A 21,818-nucleotide genomic window follows, 5' to 3' on the forward strand; every position below is an offset into this window, starting at 1 on the left:
ATGTATGTATGTATGTACGTCTATACAAAGGTCTTTTCTCATTTTTAAGCTCTTCGAATTATCTTTCTAAGTGGAGATCGTGGTGCATATTATGGAATGGCTCTCTATAGTTGTCATTTTGAGTAATTATAATGGCGATACTTTGAAAATATTCATGATCGTGAAAAAACAGATTTTAAAGTAGAGGAAGGAGGGAAGCTTTTGAAGCTTTTCGCGATCGCTATAATGTGGACCCGGTATAAAATATGAACAGCGAATCTCGATGAATAATAGAGCGTGCTACATCATCCTAAGCCAAGTATGACACTTTCAGATAAGCTGAAATATAAAAGTTATGCAATTTATTGTGCCATCATTCCACGACTCGGATAATTGTACTCGGGAAATCATATTGTGAGATATGTTATTAAACTTGTACAGATTAATCCTGCGTGATATATCCATTGAAATTAAATTAATATTTCATTCGAAATTAAGCTCTGGAGAATCCGAGGCAAAAATACTGTTTCCATCCTGATAATTATAATCGGCATTATAATAAATATCTATATCGTTATAATTAATCTAGAGATATGGATTAAATGGATATTAATGATAATTTAATTAAAATTTCACGTTCTATTAAAGGCATTCATCTACATAAAGACGGCATATAGAAAAGTGATAACGATTTCAATCGTTTCGTACTTTCATCGAATCTGGAATGGGCAGAGAAATTATATATTCAAACCCGATTCGAGGCAAACCCGAGGCAGATGTTTTATCTCTGAAACTTAAATAAGAATCGTTGCTGTTGTATAATATAACAATAAAAGTACGGGTCTTTAACCGTTTTATGAAAACACTTAACTGATGGTGAAACTCCGCGAACTTTCATCTCCCTGTTTTTGTAAACATTTCCACCCAAACTACTTTACGATGCATTGAAAATCTTCGCGAGCTTGCCCGACCGGCGAATTGATTCGCGAAAAATTGACTTTTTGCAACGAAAAGTGGGAAATTTCAGGTAAAACGCGCTAAATTTTCCCCTGTTATAAATAGTGAAAAAAATACATTACGTTTCATCGCGAAAATTCTTTCTTCGATATAAAACGTGGGGTTAAGATTTTTTTCATTCGATTCGAGGGACAAAAAGATTCAAGATCGGGTAAAAGTGAAACAACTGATAAAATTTCATCTTCCGCGCGAAGAGATGAAAAGCGAATTTTCGTTTATCTCGTGAAAAGAGACAAAACGAAATAAATAAAAGGGAGCAAGGGAGGATGGTTAAAAAAATAGAGAAAAGTTGGCGAGAAGACAAGAGAAGAGATAGAGATAAGATCCAACTCAAACAACGATCAGAAGAATGGAAACGAGGCAAAAATAACCGACGAAAGAGGAATTGCACATCTCCGCACAATTTTTTTTTTTTATAATGGAATTTTACAATGGCGCTTAATTATAAAATTTTCATTCGTACTTGATTCCTTTATCCGGTAGATTAGATAGGTTAAAGCTTGCCAGGAATACGTCAAACTTGCACGCATGCTTTTGGCATCTGAAATCCACGTCTCGTGCCACGGCCAGTTCTCGAAAACGCTGCTCTCGCTAATATTACGGGATGACGGGTTCTGGAAATCGCGGTTGATGCTCAGACCTGTCGGACCGCGTTCGCGTAATTCGCGATAACGATGTCTGGCGAGTAACAGAACGAAGCTGTTTCGACGAATTTCGAGAGAAACGGCTCGTGGAAATGTTGGAGAGAAGGGTGAAGTCTGCGACAGCGTTTTTTGACTTTGTATTGGCCGTATTTCCCGGCGAGCGCAGTCGGAGCCCGTTTTTCTTCACAAGATTATCGATTTCACGGATAAGCTTTTACGAAATTGTAACCGTAACCGCGTATTGTAACCCTTTGTGCAAGCGTTTATTTTTTTTGAAAAATCGAATACTTTTATCGAAGCTTATTCCGTTCGGAATTTTTCCGATATTCTTTTTTTCCATTGAAAAGAAACTTGACAGATTTCTCTTGATATTATTATATTATATTTGTCTCCTTTCGCAAAATAAAAAAAGATATTAACTTCTTTCGATCTTGATAAATTCATCCCCGAGAATGATAAATGAAATAAGATGAGCATCGTTTTAATTCAACTGTCACTGTTCCATTCTTTACGCGAAAAGAATGAAACACGGAACGTTTCTTTTCACGATCGGTTGACATTGATCGGATGGATGAAAATGTATAAAAGAGTTTTTTTTTTTTTTTTAGAGGAAGTTCAGATTATCGGCGTTGAATTGAATAATTGGACCTCGTCCGATTTTATTAAAACATTGCCAGCTCGATGACTGGAACCGTGTGAAATTTGTATATGCAGTCATCGGTGATTTATACGAATTATTTCGCGTTGGCAGTGTGCTCGTTACGGTAGATAAATACGAAAGGTTGTAACGGAAAATGAAAGGGAGGAGTGAGAGAATGTTTGTCGCGTTCATACAGGGTGACTCGAATCTTTCTATTTGTTTATTTATTTATTTAAAAAGAAACGAAAACGTGGAATGAGATAGAGTTGGGAAAGGAAAGTGAGAAAAATTGTATTTTTTCTTAATAACAATTATTAATGGTATTAATTGTTTATAATGATTTTCTGAAACAGTGGTGTAGAAAAGAGGAATATTATTTATTTTAACGATTTCCTGCTAGGAAAATAATAGAACGAACGTGCAGAAAAATAATAGGAAAGTGTAGGAAAGTTGAGGAAAGTAATAGAGAAATGAGAACGATATTTAAGGAAGTATCTCCCCCTTATAAATACCGAGTAGCCTTCCGAAACGTCGCATCGGCGCCATTCAGTCTTTAACACAATCGCTTATGATAGTGAGCTTTCACCGAGAATATACTGGCCCAAGGATTCCAAGAATTTATAGATACACTATCTAACCACCATTTTTCACATCGCATCTATTCATCACTGTCACGATATTATTTATCAAGAAACGAAATATCTTTCCAATATCGTACTTTACATAAAACTAACAAGATCCAAGTTTAAAAATATATATACTTTCCGCGCTTATCCTTCTTCCTCTGCACAAAGCCTACCATTTTTAACCTTTTTTTTCTTTTTAAAGATTCTATTCAATCAAGAGACCATTTCTATCGAACAACATTTAAAGATTTCTACATCGTCGAAATACGAAAATACGATTATCCGCTATATTACAAAATATCTTATTTCAAAAATGCTCGCAGCGTTATTCAAAGGTTCAAAACTCTTCGAAGATAAAAAAAAAAAATCCACGAACTCTTGGAATTCTTAACAAAAGCTGTCACACCGAAAAACCGAGAAAAACCCCCTCGATTCATCGTCAGCTCGACAAATTTCCAGGCGACACACGATTCACACCGAGCTCGGGTGACAGTCCTCGGGTCACCATTTTCCATTTCCGCGCTATCTCTGGCCGGCCGTTCGACGAGAGAGAAAGAGAGAGAGAGAGAGGTCGCGGGCGAGGGATCGGCATTAACCCCGCGACGAATCATTTCCGTGAGCACCGATCCGAATTTCTGGCCGGCGCGTATATTTCGCCCGTTACGGCCTACTAACTTCGATCAACTTACGAGGAAGGGGTATGGGCTCTCGTCATTTTCCGCCGGTGCGCGTATACACCGTGCCCTCTCCTGTTTTCCATACACCGCCACCCGCTGGCTGTCCACCCGCGTTTACCGTTTATGCTGTTGTGTGCAACGCCCGGAGAGGATGTTATGGATGCGACCAGCGTGAAATCAAATTTCTAACGATCGAAACGATTCCACTCCAGCTCGCTGCGCGCTCGCGTCTTCCTCCAACACCGTGAAAATCACCAGCTGAGTTCATCGATCCGCCGCCTCGGTTAATCCGGTACGCGATACCGATGCGCGTGAACAGATAGATGTGTGTATAATGGGTGTGCGTGCATAGGGATGTGATTGTATTTACGATATATGGTTGATAGTCGATGGTTGAGAAATTTTGGACGGTTGAAGAGGAGAAGCTCGATTGTTTCGCGTAGATTATTGGTATTTAAAATGAGGAGAAAATTTATTTTCAGGTACGCGTGATATCGATGCGCGTGAATGATGTGTGTGTAATGGATGTGCGTGCATAGGGATGTGATTGTATTTACGATATATGGTTGATAGTCGATGGTAGAGAAATTTTGGACGGTTGAAGAGGAGAAGCTCGATTGCTTCGCGTAGATTATTGGTATTTAAAATGAGGAGAAAATTGATTTTCAGGTACGCGTGATATCGAGGCGCGTGAATGATGTGGGTGTAATGGATGTGCGTGCATAGGGATGTGATTGTATTTACGCTATATGGTTGATAGTCGATGGTTGAGAAATTTTGGACGGTTGAAGAGGAGAAGCTCGATTGTTTCGCGTAGATTGTTGGTATTTAAAATGAGGAGGAGGAGAAAATTTATTTTCAGCGACTTAAATCCTCGTTTGTGGATGGTTCGATCATAGAGTTAATTCGGACCCATTTGATTGGGCTTAATTGTTTTCGACAATTACTCGCTGCTCGTTAAATGAATGATTTCCCTGAAGTTGGTAGGTAATTTTATGCTTCGATGTGGAATAGAGGAGAGCGTTATTTGGAGAGAAGAGGTTCTTCGAACTCGAGCGTTTTATGGGGAAAGTTATCCCTGGATTTGGTTCCTGGTTTCTTAATACACTTTTAGAGGGAGTTAGCCTTTAAGAAATGCAGCTTAATCTTGGAGAAGATTTTGTTTGCCTCGCTACGTAAAAGTATATGGAATTAAATACCACGGTTCGTGTACTCTCGGGTATATTCGAAGCACATTTTAGTGCATTCGTAATTTAATCTTTTCACGATGTTGAAAGTAGCACAAAAAGTTATTAAAAAATACTATAGTAATAAACAAGAGATATTTGTTTAATATTAAAATCTTTATGATAATAAAACAATTCAGAAATAAATATCAGCTCGAATAATAAAAACATATTTACATATGATTCGAAAGATTTACTACAAGAACAAAAGAACCTATAACCTTCGATATATCGAACATAGTCAATTATGAACTACCTCCATCTTCCCTTCGATCCCTCTTTAAACCTCCAGAACGGAAATTAAATCCGCGCTTCCTCCTATCCTCGAAATTAACTCTTGATTAACATCTGTTTCGTCGTCGTGTGTCCGTGAAATTCAATATTGACCACATTTCATTACTGATCCCACGTTTCGTCGATGAAATTTGGAAATAACGCGCAATATATATATAAATGTTTCGGGGACAAGTAATAAGCGTGAAGTATGTCATTTTCTTGTCGTCGACAGGGCGACCTCGATGGAAGGATATCGCGTCGAAATGAAGCTGTGTCGAGCCAAGCCAATTCTGTTTTTTTCTTTTTATGAATTCACTGCTAATTACGATCCTCGATAAATTCCTCGATAAATTTAAATATTTGTCCGTAATACATTTTTTTACCGCTACATTTTTTAGCTTCGCGTCCAGAAAGAATAGAGGATCGAATCTCCTTCGATTCTTTACATATTCTGAATATAAGATATAAAATCATAACATAAAATTATTTTTTACTCAAAGATTCGATCGAGTATCGATTTTTTTTTTTTTCTTTTAAATATTACCGTCGTGGTAGTAAACTCTATTCACATATTTTCCAATCTAAAGATTACATCATTTTCCTTGCACAAAGAAAACTTTTAACGAAACACTCTCTTAAGACACTCCCTCGATGCTTCTCATTATTATCCATTTTACAACTTCCCAATACTCTTTGTTCGGAGAAAACAAGCAACCTACTCCATATACATGGGGCGGACAACGGCAACGCGCGCTACAGCTACCATTTCGATCCATTAACTAATTTATTTCCGGCGAGACAAATTTCACTCAGTCGCGAAGCGTGTAATCAGCGGTAAAACCGTTGTCCATCTGAGTCTACACGCCCACACGCCTTCCAAACCGAGGCCCTTCTCTCATTTACTCGTTCGTTGGCGCGAGCGCGAGCGCATCCGGCCTCGATGAATCCTCCAACTCGGGCGCGGCATTGTCGTAATGCGGAAAGTTCGGCAATTGGATCCCAAGTTTTCTGAAAACATCCCGCTCGCCCACGATGCTCGCACGATTCTCGGTTTCGCTACGCCCGAGATCGGTCAAGCCTCGAAATCGGAAACAATGATGCGGTCGGCACGTTAATTGCCGCCCGATTTTGACCGGACGTTTGCTTCGCCTGCACGAATTTTCAACTTCCACGCGATGGTTGAAGATTACGCTTCGTAACTCTTCTCTTGTGATTCGCAACTCTATCGCAGAAGTGGCAATAACGCGAAAAACTTGAAGATATATCGAGTGTTATAAGTTGATCTATTAGTATTTTTATTTATGTTTAAGAATGTTAAGAATGTTTTTAAGTGTAAAGATAAAATGTTTGCATTTTTCTTTAAAAACTACTATTTTTGATAACGATTATACAAAACTTCATGATAAATAATTTAAGTAATTTAAAGAAATTGATCGATCCCATGGAAAACAGGATATGCTATTTTTATAAATTTAAAATCTTTAATTTTCGAGTGGATCGAAATAAAGATCGATAAGAATATAGTAGTAAACAAGTATAATTTTGGCAATTATTTTCTACTCGAAGTTATTTCCATGAGTTTCGATCATTACGCTTTCGTATCAAGTTGATTGAATGGTTTTTATGCACTCTATCCTTCCTTCGTTTAATTCCAGATCAAGTATTTTCGAGAATTGAAAAAAAATCCGTATGAAAAACTTCGCGAGCTCAGATCCATCCTTTAATTAGCTAAATTTACAATATAGATTCGATGCGAGAATTCTAAATACAGAACGAACATTATTTCTATTCATCGTCACAAATTCGAATTTAATTATGAATTTCGATTATCAATTTAATTATGTCACGGAACGAAATTTGCTTTATGATTATTATCCTCTTCTGTGCGAAGATAAATCGATTCGAATGGAATATTTTTCAAGATATCCGGACGCGTGATCAGAGGAATGTCGACGACGAGGCGGTACGTTGATGGACAATGAACAGGAGACAATTGATCGTGTCAAACAAATTTCGCCGGATCGATGTCGACAAGCGTCCACGCGACCCATGGAAATAATGCAGCTGCACAGATCGTGCAGAGTCGTGATTTTACGATCGAGTGCAACGGACGAAACAATGGTCCCATTATTTATTAGCTAGATTCTCCGTGCATTACGCGAGTCGAATTTGCCTGGACCGCGGGTCTAACCATCGTTCTCCACGATTTATTCCTGGTTTAGGATTCCGCCTCTAATCCCTGGACTTTTGCCTATCCTCGTTTTCGAATCCCGAAATCGTATTTCGCCGCCTATCCTATCGCCTTCCACGAATTATTAACCGTGTTCGCGCCATCTCCGAATAATAATTACGTCTCTCTTCTGTTTACGGATTAGACGGGAAAATTTCGTGGATATTAATCGCGAAAATAATATTTCCAATAGTATGGTTAATTAAAAATATTCTCTCCTCCCGGGATCAGAGATGGAAGATTTTTAATTGAACTAAAATTGCGATTTAATACATTTATTCTATTTTATTGATATATTTACGATTGATATATTTAATTCAAGTGAATTGTGTATGATTAATGTTTATTTCGATGAGTATTCTTGGAATTTATTCGATTATTTTATATGTATTTATCTATTTTTTATGAATTTTTATATATATTTTTATGATGATAAATTTTATATCGTAATATCGAATGATAAATAATAATTTTTAATTATTTAGTTAACGAAGAAATAGACATAATTTGGAAGGCAGAAAAATTTTTCAGTTATCGGTATCTCTTTTAAATCGAACAGGAATGCGAAATTCAGGTCGCGCGTGTAATTGGCATCGCGTCGGTGTCGAGTGCTTCTTTCGTGCCGAATATTAACAGGCCGCCATGACGGGAAATCTCGCGAGTATACAGATGGAGAATTTGCTCTTCACCGAACGCTGTGAGTGGTTGGAGATCGATAAACCAGAGAGAAACCTTCCACGACTAACCGAACTGTACCGAAATCAATCTTTCCTTCTATATCTATATCCTTCCTTTCCATTCCTGATTTACAGCGAATAAGTTACGAAATTTCTATCAACTTTATATCAACTTTACTTTTCATTCTCCCTTGCACAAAATTTCTATTTTTAACATTCAAAATTTCTAGCATTTAAATTCTTCTCTATTTATTATACATTTTTCGTACGAACGTCTTCGTACGAAAAATGTTCTGTATCTTTTGTCCGAAAAATATTTACGCTCTGTTTACGTCAAAATTTCTTTTAAACCACTACGTGTCAAAATTTCTTTTAAACCACCACGTATCAAAAACTCGACAGACTACAAAATTTTCTACGAATATAACAATACCGAATATCTAACGTTTTAACGCCATTTAACACTCGTCCGACATCTTTGAATGGGATGCCACCGACGCGAAGAACGACATCTATTTTTCGCGGGACGAGAACCGTTTGATACGACGACATTTTGTGGCGAGTTTACAACGTAGCACGTTTTCACGAAGCCAAAGCCGAGCCAGTCCGTTGCGGATTAGGTAATCTCGCTGTAAAAGTGACGTAATTTATGAAGCTACTTAAATCCTCCCCGCCTTGGTTAATACTTTTCCACAACGAGGAAATCGTTGGACCTTCGTGATGCTGCGGCGAGATGAACTCTTTGAACAGAGAATTATCGTTGCACCGCACGGCCGAGTTCACTTTTTTCGAGTACACATGAAACATGGCGGCTCGAAAGCTTTCGCTCATATCGGCCTGGTTGCACTTGCAAATTAAATTACAACACCGGTTTCGTGCACAACTTCCACCGACTCTTTGTTCGCTTAAATTTGGATATATTTCTATCTCGTTTCTTTATGAAACACCGAAAGATAATTTTTTAGAATTAACTTATAGATAGGTTAGAAGCTGTTTTAGCTAACATTCTTTGCTCGTTTAAATATCATTTTTTTTCTTTTACTTTTTATATACAATGTAATTACGATTTTTTTATAATTATATAATTATACTCGAAGAGGAAAAATTGAAAATCAAAAAGATTTCAAGATGAGCGAGTTTCGTAATCGAATAAATAAATGCGTATAACGAATATAATGAATATTTCATTTCATTTCATAAATTGGAGAAAGGAATGTTGGGTTAAAAGAATTATCCGGAAAGTAATTTATTACGGGTAATGTGGAAGCACCGATAAAGGCTTGCGCGTGTTCGAGATATTTATACGCTTTACATTGACATTATCTTACCCCTGTTTTGCAATTTTTACACGTATACATTTCACATTGTTAACCGAATCTAGTGAGTGGCAGCTTTATGACGATAAATGGACGTAGAATCCTAATTGTTCGTACAGATACAAATTACTTCTTGCCAAGTAATAAATAAACCGTTAAAATAAGCACTCTGCTTAAATCAGAATATCTTTGTTACTTTGAATCTCATTCATTTTAACGTTTTCTTTTTCAAGTAATAAGTTACAAATTAAGAAATAAAATGATAGATTGAAATAGTAAAATAGCTTTGAGAAAATTGACGAGTATAATGCTGGTTCGTTAAATCTAGATAGAAGCACATTAAGAAAAATATATGTTCGTATAATATCGTAAAAATATCTTATTATAATAACAGTGTAAAAGTACTTACAATGGAAGAAAGAAAACGAAGCAAACATCAGGAACATTGGTTTTCAACATATTTCCAAGCACACACATAACCTAAACTCGAATAACACATATTCCGCTTATATAACGTATTTTACACAACACTAAATAATGCAATAAATAAAAATTCTACTATTATTCTAATAGATTTTTATACTTTGATAAAAAATATGTAAATAATTTTATCTAAATTTTTCAATAACGTTATATTTACGACACTATTACACATTGCATTTCTTCATATTTGATACGTAAATATTCCAGTTAAACAAAAAGAATATAACCTACACTTTTATTTGCACAGTTATTATTCCGTATATGTTACAGAATCATCTACAACGAGATATTTTATACTATTAAGTCCGATGTAAAAAGAAACGTTTCGAGCACACGAAACAGAAACGAAAACGAGTTGCACAAGAGCTGCCATTGAACGAACAACGGACACGAATAGCACGAATTTAAGTATAATACGTTGGCATTTTGCGCGGAATGTTAAAGCCGAACGAATATCGTAGACGGTTTCCGTGTTTTATCGTTTACTCCCGTTTCAACGTTTTCTTGGCAAGCTCGAAACCTAGTATTATATACACTGGTCGAGAACGATGGCGTCTCGTCCTTCTCGAAATTACTATTATAATACAACGTAGAAAAGTGTACGGCCGCCATTAGGCATCCATTTTGCGCGGGAAACATGTTTCGCACGCAATTTCAGTTTGTACGCAGTTCGTACCTATGTACAGTGTGAGTGATGCTTCTGTGCAAATGAAATAAAATAACGTGAATAAAACGATTGTATTGGACAAAATTCAAGAGACGAGCAAATGGATCTGAATAGGGTAAGTAATTTTTAAAGAAATAAATAAAATTTGTAAAGTTATCTTAGAAAAATTTGTAATTTTCTTCGTAAAAGATAGTAAGATCGAATACTTTTTAAATGAATTCTGAATAGATAGAACATGAATTCTGGTCTTTATATCTTAGAAATGGAATTGTAGAATTAGTTGTTGACTGAATTGTAAGTTACTTGAATGAATTGTGTGACTATATGTTTCTGATTTTGATTATTGCAACGGAACCGAGAGTGAGGTTAGATACAGTACAAGTTACGATATAGCGAGGTCGTAAAATCAGTCGAGAGTTAAAGTAAACATGTTTCAGAACGAGATATATGTTTCAAAATTGTATGGATATGTGAATAGATAAGAACTTGAAACCTTAGCTAGTAGGATGAAGTTTATTTCACAAATTGTAAACATTCTACTTTTACAAAAGAAAGACTTGCAAGATAGGTTAAAACAGAACAATGATTTTTATATAAGATAATTTAAGCTTAAGAATTTATTTTTATTTTATTATTAGGAAATTAGGAATTATAAATATTCGAAATTGATAAAATAATTCTTTCTTTACAATTTGAAAAATAAATAAATAATTATATTATGTGAATATTTCAAGTATATATATACAAAATTTATTAGCATAAAAACTATATAGCAAGTCTAAAACTAGAAATAAAACATGAAAACATACATTTTTATTAAAAGAAAAATAAAAATGTATAAATGTTGAAAGATTTTTAAAGCATGAATCTTATGTATCTTGATAATTATTGCCAAAATCTCATAATTATTTCACAATCATCTTTCTCCATGAAAAATCAATTAAATTTTTTTATGACTATCTTTATGAATAAGAAAAGAAATCCTTAGAAAAAAGAAAATCGTTGTTGACGGAAATTAAATAAAAATTCCTCATATTCAAAATTATGCAACATTCATAAGCGTCTATCAGCGTCTTTCACCGTCTTTTATCTTTCGAATTGGCAATATTGAATTAACGAGAAACGAATGGGAGGGCGATTAAAAAATATGGGATCCGTGAGTGAAAGATAGAAAAACGGAAGGATAGAAAAAAAGAGCGGATGGGAAGAAGACGATGGTACAGGATAGTGAAAGAACCAGCTCTGAGCGATTTTCATACAAATTCCCAAGCCACCGCCGGTAATCATAGCAAAATTAAGATCATCCATCATCCACGGGCCCTATTTTATTCCGTTACCTCATTTAATAGTATTCCGGTGAGCGATGTAATTTCACTCAACGCGGTGCTCGTTCGTGCACGCCTATGCAATGCAAGGAGTTGCGGAAAAAGATCGACGCTGGAGACGCCTTCGTCTCGTCGAAGTGTATGCATAGTGAGGCAAAGGGCGCGAGGAGGGTAAATATTTGAATATATCGTTCGAGTGGTCGTCTTTTCTGAAAGGGATGGAAATTCTTTTGAACTACGCTCGTGTGCGCGCACGCGTTGAAATTCGAACAAGAGTAAAAGAGACTCGTGTTTGACGTTGAGAGACGTGTTGGAAGTTGCACTTGGAAAATTAGAGATATTGACGTAAGATTTTTCGATGGATGCGTTCCTTTTTTTGATGGAATGGTTTTTCTAGAAAGAAAGAAAAAATGAACATATTAGTAATTGATAGAATCCTCATCAAATATATTAAATAAATAAATTGATTTTTTTTTTAAAAAACTCATTCTTCAGATATATGTATCAAGTAGTACATATCGATGTTCGATCAGACAAGTACTAAGTAGCTAACTCTCCTGTGCGATCAGACGACTAGCAAACAATTTTTACTTTCAGTTTTACGTCCGTAATTTAGTAACTATCAGTTGATGGAGTTTATGAAGTTTTACGAGCATTGTAAAATAGCATACCACATCGGATCGTTGTAACGTAACTCGTCTCCATTTTCCAAAAAGTTGACTCAAAACACTTTTGTCGATAATCTCGCTGCGGATTATCATAAATTCTGTAAAACGCACGAGACGCGTCGATACTGTCGGCAAACTATTAACGATCTAGCGTGAGAAATATCCCAAGGATAGAATAGGTAAGGAGAACCGGTCGGTCTCGCAATTTTTCGCAAGAGCCATTGCAATTTCTCAAACGGCAACGTTCAAGGAACAGGTAAAAGGCGAAGAACATGCGCGAGCGTAACGATATTTCTCGCTTCAAGCCGTGGCTCGCTTTCGTTAACGGGCAAAACTTCGAGCTTTTATATTTTTTACAAGTTCCATTTTCGCGGCGCTTTTAGTTAAAGGAGGACACGGTCGGTGATAAATCGTTCAAGTTTGAAAAATAAAGCGGACCTCTCGTGAAAGAAGGACGGCGGTAATGAACAGTCCCGTGAATGCTGAATGCTCGCAGTTTCCAGTTTTCCACTGGTGGAAAACTTCACCGACAGCTTCCACAAAATGCGCCTCGTTTCATAAAACGTTTATTAAACGAACGTCCGTCTCCCGTGAAAATCTCGCGAGCAAGTGAGTCGCGGAGGAAAAGGAAATTATCCCTAGGTAGGTAAGGAGATTGGCGCAGTGTCTCCAGATTTTCCCAGGGATCGATGAGTATCGACAGGTTAAGTGGTAATCTGTTTGCCGCGATACATCGAGGCCTTACGGCGGGGAACGTCAGATTTAAATTATCTACGAGGGAGAAGCGCGAAAGCTAAGGTATCGAAAAGCCATAATGCGAATTTCCATTCCCCTCGGGCTTATCGACTTTATCCGGAATTATTGCCGTTACTACAATACGCCGACGATTATTTTTACTTTTTTCTCCCCGCCGTTCCCTTCCAACCCTTGTGTGTACCCGCCTTCCTTGTCAGGCAACGCGATTTCTCTTCCCCTCGGAACCTACTTCGCGGAGCGTATGAATTCTCGAACGAATTACAAACGACCCCCCGGGAAAAATCAAGTATACGGAATTCGATGTCGAGACTTTTAGCAAATAAACTTCTTTACGTAACAGCTTTCGAAGTGATTCGAAAGCTACGAGTGCAGGAACATAAAAGCCGTACCAGTCAGCGTGCTGAAAATTAAAAAGAAATGCTCGATTAGAGAAATTAAATATCGAAGTGGTGGAATATTATTTTAAATATTTCCATTTTTCCAAATTTCAAAAAAAAAAAATAATAATAATATCGCTCATAACTCATCTCGTCTCTGTAATAAATCGTGAAAATTGGCCGAAAGCAATTATAAAACGCGATCGAATATCGAAAAATTTACCTCGATTCGATATTAACGTCGTCGAGTCTGATAAACGAAAACGATTTCACTCGAGCCGTTTCCGGATGCTTCAAGTTGCTCCTGTTCGATATCGGAGGGAGAGAAGAAACGAACGAGAGGGGATAGGTCTCGTCGTAAAATTGTAAGAACTTTCGCGAAGCTTTGTCGAAGGCCTCTTGCGAACTCGAACTTTCGTCGCCATTCTGGTCGAGCGAGGGCGGGGAAGAACGCTTTCGGAAAACGATAATTTTTCTTTCGAGACTGTCCGGCCGGTTCTCAGGGTCGCGTTGCCCCATCTACACGCGTCGAGAGGAGTTTAAGTGTGGGGGCGATGGTCCATGTAAGAACGGAAGTATGACAAATTGAAACGACCATCGACACGAGCGATCTCAAATCATATCGGTCACTGGAAAACTTCCCTCGATTCCTCTTCTCATGATCGCCTCCGTATCCGTACATTTTCCTTTAAAGGAAAATTACTTTTGCACAATTCGTATTTCCATCATTGATGATGGACTTTCGCTCGTTGAATTTGAGACGAGTTATCACGTAGCGAGAAGTGATTAGGATAATCATAATTTATATATTTTTATTTACATTATCTTCGATAAGATTATATCTGTTTTTTTTTTTTCATCTGAAATCAATTCGATAAAGTTGATATAAATAGCCGCATCAAATTCCTATATGATATGAAGATTACAATAGAATAGATGAAAGCAATATTGTACGAGTAAATTCGTGCAACTTTGTTCTACTTTGAGGTTGAAATATTGCAAACACGTTACAAACAGTTAATTCAATGAACAAAATGAAGAAACTTTCCGCTGAATGTAAACGATGGCAGCAACGTCCCACTAATTTTATACACTTTGGTTAATTTGATGTAAGTGGCCGGATTACTCTGAATAATGAAGCTTGAACAGCACACATCGTATGCGTCGTTGACCGCTTTTTCCCGTCAAGTGACACGTGTAACGAGAAATGGATTGTTTCTCGCATGAAAAGAGCCCGATACAACGGATATCGCGAAACAAGATTTATCGCAATAACAATTTTCAGCCTGGTAAAACGCATTTCAAGTTGTATGCTTCGCGCACGCGTGCACCATGTTAATTTAATTGAAAGCGAAACAACGAAATAAAAGAGCAACGAGAGCGATGAGTATGCCCAAAGTGATTAAAAAGTATTTTTGATTAATGCTGAAAGGTTGAATCAAACGCGAATGTCCGCGAGCGTCGTCTCGTTGTTCCCTTCGATTTTATATTATTTATTACACGCAATTTCTGATGTAATCGCGTCGAATAAATATTATTCCGACGCTATTTCTTCACGATTCGAGTTTCTCTCGTTGAAATGGAACATACTTTTTTATCGTTTGAAATTCGCGGATCGTTGAATTCGACAAATTATCCAGAAGTGAGATGATTATTTTTTTTAATAATTTCTTTCAATGATTTTTTTTTGCATTTCGAACGAATCACGAAGAATTTACGGACGATAAAAATTTTTGAGAAACAATCTTAACAAGATAAGTAAAAAAAGAAAAAAAAAATACGGGAAATTAATAAAAACATTGACAAAGTGAAATTAATAAAAAATACGATAAATCGACAGAATTTAATAAATCCCTTTTAAAATTAAAAATCAATATGATATTTTCACCCGCGGATACGATACAAAATTGTATCTGATATTTAAACAAGGAAAAAAAAACCCAATAACAATATGTAGATAAACGTATATATCACCGAAAACAATTCCTTTATATAATATCCACGAGGAATTATTTGAATCTCGTAAATATAAATCTACAAATTGAAATTTCAATTTCTCTTTGATTACGAAAACATCCCTTTGATCTTGTTGTAAAAGATAAATGTAAATTCGAAGATATGCAATTTTATAATCAAACTCTATTTAAAACCGTTTAAAACCGGTCATTGTTCGGAAATAAAAGAGCATAGAAAATACTACTTACGCGGTACCGTTGTGTCGTCCTATAGAGATCAATCGATAGATCTGCAACTCGACTCTTTGGCCTGTGTCCGGGACAAATCTGTAGGTACACCTCGATGGCCCTTCAAGGGATGGCGACTTTATTTGGCCAAATCCGCGATCCGATTTGCTGAACAACTGTCTGCTGTCGAGCGTTATGTTGCACACTGAAACAAATAGATAAGAAATAAATAGATAAGAAGAAGTGAAAGTAAAATGACAAGTATTCGATCCATTAACTGCGCCCAGGATGGCGAAAGACGTGGCGAATTATTTGTACCATCGTGCAGCTCAATCGAATCATTTTCCACTGTAATGGACTCCTCTGTTGTTTATCGACCGTACGTGTAATCCATTGCGGATTAAACGTAATAACGTTGCAAACGAAACTTTATCACGCAATTTAGCGAATATTACGTATAATTTATCACGCATCGCGTGAAACGCATGGATCGTGTGTGATTGTTATGGCTGTTTAATTTGATTTGCGGTCATTCTGGCGGTGAAGGGTGTTTCCGACCGAGTCAGTTTTCAGTGATGATAGATTTCGGATTTTCCTTCTCCGACCTTACATGGGAAAAAACTCATTTCGAACACACCTGTTGCACACTTGGCCGATTGGAAGGCATTCCTTCACACCCGATCGATGTTAATTAAATGTAGTGCATCAGGGATGAGGACGTAGGATGCACGTAGTCTTTTCTTTTTTTTTATTTATTTATAACGTGGAAGTTAATATAGAATTATATCGAAATATTGTTGTACGTACAAGATCGATCGTAAGTTGGAATAAATTTCATTTGAAATATTTTTCCATTTCATAAGTTATGTAACGAAATATAAATCGACAAAGTGGATAATAACACGCGAACAGTAACAATTGAATTGTAATACGAATCGAATTCTTTTTCGAGGAATCTACTTCTTATATTTGAAGAATTGTTACGTAACGATGAGATATTTTAAGTTCGGAGTGGAATTTTTATCATATTAGCTTCATAACCCATTTTCCTCGGACGGAGGGAGGAAAATATTCCTCTCCTCTCCCATTATCAGCTGTCTATATATAACCATTGTGTCCAAGCCAATAAATGATTCTACCACTCCCACTATTTCTGCAAGTTTTCGCCCAGTCATCGTTTCCTTATACCTGAATATCTTCGTGCCTAAGGAAAGAGGGACGAATTCTCTCGCAATCTCGAGAGGTACTTCTATTCTTTTCGTTCAGAGTTAGCCTTTTCTTAAACCGAGTTTATCGTGAAAAAACGAAATAATTTTTAACATTATTCGAATAAAACGAAATCAAAGTTGTTACGATAAATCGATTTGACACTTTTACAATAATATCAATCCAATTTTTATTACCACTTCGTTACTTAATTTTCTTGCTTAAAGTATTACGATTTCGCAAAATAAACAATAAAAACATTTTTCGATCGATCAAAGAAATGACGCGGCGCGGAATTTTTCGAATCCCGAATCATTCATTCCGATGTATCGCGATATATTTCGCCATTGTCTGGACAAAAATCCGGGTCACGTGGAAGCACAGCCGCGAAAGAAAAATGCTGCGTCGCTCATAACGATTTTTCTTACTCGCATCGTCCCATCGACGCCCGCGCGAGACAACGGATCTTCGTCTTTTCCATTCGAGGCGACGACCAGTCGCGACAATGACACGCAACGCTCTAACACTTTTCTCTCTCGTATAAATCGATTCTTAATTCCTCGTGAATTCAATACAAAAAGAAAAAAAAGAAAGAAAAGACTTTCTTCTTTTTCGAACAATGATTTAGAAAAACTCTATGACAGAATTGAATACGAATCGAGTATATTTCCTCGTGCACGTAACAATAAACGAAAAATAAGAACCTCGAATTGATGAGATGTGCACACAACTTCGATATCTTAAAAAAACATTACGAACGATATTAATTCTATCGGTTCCTAATTCTTTTCTTTAAGGGATTAAAAACGAAGTTTTGAATTAATGGAAACACGCTTAAAGCCGATTAAATCGATAAATCAATTAATTGGAAACTCGTTAAGTTGGTCGATGAGGATTTCATAGACTTTGGCGAGAAGAGAGAGGTTGAAAAATAATCGAGACGCGCCGAGAAAAGAAGTAAAAGTAAGACGCCATTAATGGTTCTGGTATGATTAAAAGACGGAGGGGAAAGAGGGAGAGGGGCGAGGGGGAGAGGGTGTACGTTTCAACTTCGTGTGTAGAAGAAGGTCTCAAAGGAAAGAAAGGTTTGATGGATGGGATGTGGGGGGAGGGCCAATAACGTCAGATGTAATTAACGTGGGTAAGAGAAAGCTGTAGATGGATGAACGGGGTAGGAAAGAAGAACCCACTGACGTAATTAGTTAGCAGAAAGAAATGCTCGGGACACGGTAGTAATTTCAGTAGTAGGATTTATACTTTGCGAAAACGGTTCCGGTGGAGTGGCTTGTTCAACAAACATTCGGGTGAAATTTCCTTTTCCCCTTTCCACAACTTCGCTCCAACGTTATTTTACGCTTTCTTTTAGAAATTTAGCGATGTTAAGACTTCTAACAAACTTTGGCAAACTGATTGTTCGATAAGGAAAGTTTATATTAATAGAAGTGCGGTGTGCTTTCTCAGATATTTAATCAGCTGCAAGTTTGGTATATTAAAAATTTTCAACAAATTCTGTTTCTTCTGATATGATATTAGACTAAAAAAAAGAAAAAGAAAAAACTTCTTTTAACTTATAAAAGAATCAATTCTATATTTTTCTCATGATGATTCTAAGACATCGATCATCTGCTGCGTGCCATTCGAGAGAAACCACTTCTTTCCACGCGGTTTAATTTCCATTTGTTCACGGAAAACGCGAAACACCCTCGGCTAAGAAGACGACAAAGACTGGGTTAATGGCGTAAATCTTGTTTTTTAACGACGATGCGGGATCAAAGGGACGGCAATTGCATTTTTGACGTCACGAAATTACATTGCCATCGGCAGAGATGGAAGTAAATATACAAATCAATCGATCGAAAGGAGGGACGGTAATGACGTTACGAGTTGCTAGTTGAATCTCTAACAAGTTTAATATGGAAAGGATTTAACTGGAAGTTACAGTTTTAGACGCGTGCGAATTTCGCTCGATTGGAAAACTTGTTCGTGGTTTCACCGTTCGATTAATTAAAATATGAATACAAAAAAGAATTTAATCTTTTTCCTTTCTTTGTAGCAGTTCTTTTTAAATACATTATTATTATATAAAACACATAAATAAGACGATAAATTAAATTAATTCTATAAAAAAAGTTAGAATAAGAACGAAAGAATGCCTTAATAAGACGATTCAAAAATTCGAAATAACGATAAATTAACAAATCCCGAGTTATTCGAATTTCAAAGAAAACTAGAAATATAATAATTAAAAGCTAAGGTATCAAAAAATACGGTACACGATAATCTCCCCCCCAAAAAAGGATAAAATACAAGTTATCAGATAAATAAATTCTAAATTATTCGAAAAATCCAGATGTGAAATTGATCTGGAATTCTTAAGAAATTCTTATCTCGAGATATGCGCGCTAAATGAGCCGCTGGTTGTAAATTCGCGTACAACCCGCCGCTTAAAGCGACGCAAGGAATATTGAGACTAATGGTCATGAAGCATAACGACTCTACTTACTGTTGGCGCAGTATTGCTCCAACCCGCACTGAGCACATCTGTCCGGCGACGCGGCTCCGCAACTGCATCCTCCGGATGGGACGCAGCACGCGCATTCGTTGCTGGACGAATTAAAACTGCACGCGCACCCGTTCGTCGTTTGCGTCCAAAGGTCCACTTGACCTGAAACCAGAGGAAGGATTAGAGAAACGGCCTTTTTTCACGTAGCTACGTCTCTTCGCAGATGGCACGCAATTAAGAAACGGTAAATGCTCACATTTTAAACGAGCTTTCGTTTCTCATAGAATCCCCCCCTGCCGAGAATCATCCCTAGTTAAAAATTTCCTATATCTAGTTTCTTTTCATTTTAATCAGATACATTTAAAGTTCTTTCAATTCCTTTCGAATGAGAAGTATTCGAATTGATATTTTTTTACGTGAAACCGAGATTATTAAATTATAAATTAAAAATGTAAATATTAGGAATAAAGGGATTTTAAAATACGTGCTATTTTAGTAGAAACTGGATATAGTTTATATTAAAGATATTTAACTTGATTTAATTTTATTTAATTGTAAGTTTTGAAGTAGAAAATAAGAAAACTCAGGAATAAATCCTGATAAGGATAATAGTAAAGAAGTTTAATTATGTTTTGAACCGTTAAACGGGATATTATAAATATGAAACTATTATATTCTACTATATGTGTTTCGTAATTCCATATAACTTTAATGCTATCGTAAACAAAAAATGAAATCAGTTTCACCGATGAAATCCATTTGATATTTTTCCAATAATTATATCGATAGATACAAAATTGTTATAAATCGAAAAATGTTTCTCCGAAACCGATTCATTAATCTGTTCGATCCATTCGACCCAATTTCGAACACACGTAAAATCGTTGCTTCAAACTCGACTTCCGTGCAAACGCACCTGTGGCGTCCGATGATTACCACGGAATCTATTTATTTCACTGTGGTTCCCGTTATATTGACCCAACGTACCACGGTTGCCTTGTCTAGAAAATGTAATTCTTCTCTGTGAAATGACGGTATGCGGCTGGTTTCCACGTTCTTCTCCCCGATTGCAATCGCAGTTCAAACGATTTTGCCATAGCGACCTTTGTTTCATCCATTCGATCCGTTTCCTGTCCAACATTCCGATCCGTGGTATTACGTTTTTCCCTCGATCGTCCATCCCCTGACCACTATGTCTCCTCCCCTCCCCCCACGACTGTCCTCTCTCGCTCCGATCTCCTCTCTTTCTCTCTTTTTTTTCTTTTTTTTTCGTTCGTTCGAGTCGCTCTTACGCCGTTGTGTCCCGTGACGCCGATAAATACAAAAGCGGCGAAAAACGGACCACCACGAAGGATATAAGCCCCTGGACGAGCGATTGCTCATTGTTTTTGCTCCAACCTCTCCCCTTTTTTTCGCTTTTATTGCACTTTCCGCGGGAGACCCTCGACCTCGTGACAATTAATAAACTGTCGTTCCGTCGAGGTAGCCGGTCTTGCTTTTACGAAACCAAGTTGCGAGTTTAAGTTGCAAGTTACTAAGTTGAAATTTTGAAATTTGGATATATTTTTGTGTTATTTTATTTTCGAAACAGTTCTTTTTTTTTTCTTTTCTCAGATTGAAAAAGGAAATAACGTTTTAAGAAAACAGGTTTTATTGTAAAACAGTTCGTAAATTGTACGATGTTTAAGTATAATGTTAGTGGAAATCATTATTGGACAAATCTATAATTAAAATTAATCCGCATCTTCCACATTTTCTCATTATAGCGTAAAAAATTCTCGTGTTCGATAAACGGATCGTGATTAGCCAAGAGGAAAATGTCCCCGTTTATTACGACGTTTGATAGACGTTGAATTTCTGCAAACGTAGGGATACGCGCGATTGATTGTATTCCTCCCCATCGTGGAGGAAATCGTGGAGGAAGGGGAGGATCGACGAACGAAGGAGAAGCCAATCCGAGAACACAAAGAAAGATAGAAGAAATTCTGCTAATAAGTAATCCAGAAAATACGAAAGAAAGGGCGAGAGAGAAGCTTGCTGGAGATGTAGATCGGGGCAAAGGTGGGAAAAGAAGGGTGGAAGCGGTGTGGCTCGGTGGTGGAAAGGAAACGCGGAGGAAGAAGACATAAATTCCGTGGCAGTGTAAAAAGGGCGTTAAGAGGAGAAGCCTAGCCACCCCCGATATGTCAATATCCCAAGGAAATACGGGGCGGTACTTGGCCAGAGGGGTAGTAAAAATAAAGCAAAGTTTATTGCCGCTACCACCACCATCACCGCCAACCAGTGGAACCGCCTCTGGAAATGTGTGTTTCAGGAGAGAAAAAAAAAAAAAAAAAAAAAAA

The 21,818-nt window shown here is 36.9% G+C and overlaps 1 protein-coding gene across 5 annotated transcripts in view; it reads right to left on the bottom strand.

Annotated features, from left to right (window-relative positions):
- LOC102680309 overlaps positions 1–21,818 on the bottom strand; it is a 199,394-nt gene that overhangs the window by 129,329 nt on the left and 48,247 nt on the right. For 3 of the 5 annotated variants that reach the window (XM_006620756.2, XM_006620755.2, XM_031512929.1), the window contains 2 exons: positions 19,477–19,638; positions 15,789–15,972 (listed from right to left, as the gene is read on the bottom strand). In XM_006620756.2, the coding sequence (XP_006620819.1) occupies positions 15,789–15,972; positions 19,477–19,638 (346 nt within the window). Of the gene's footprint in view, positions 1–9,717; positions 9,857–15,788; positions 15,973–19,476; positions 19,639–21,818 lie in introns of those variants that run through there. The other 2 variants (XM_006620757.2, XM_031512930.1) reach the window with 2 other exon arrangements.

This window comes from Apis dorsata, unplaced genomic scaffold, assembly GCF_000469605.1.
Source record: "Apis dorsata unplaced genomic scaffold, Apis dorsata 1.3 scaffold_527, whole genome shotgun sequence".
NCBI classification, from domain to species: domain Eukaryota; kingdom Metazoa; phylum Arthropoda; class Insecta; order Hymenoptera; family Apidae; genus Apis; species Apis dorsata.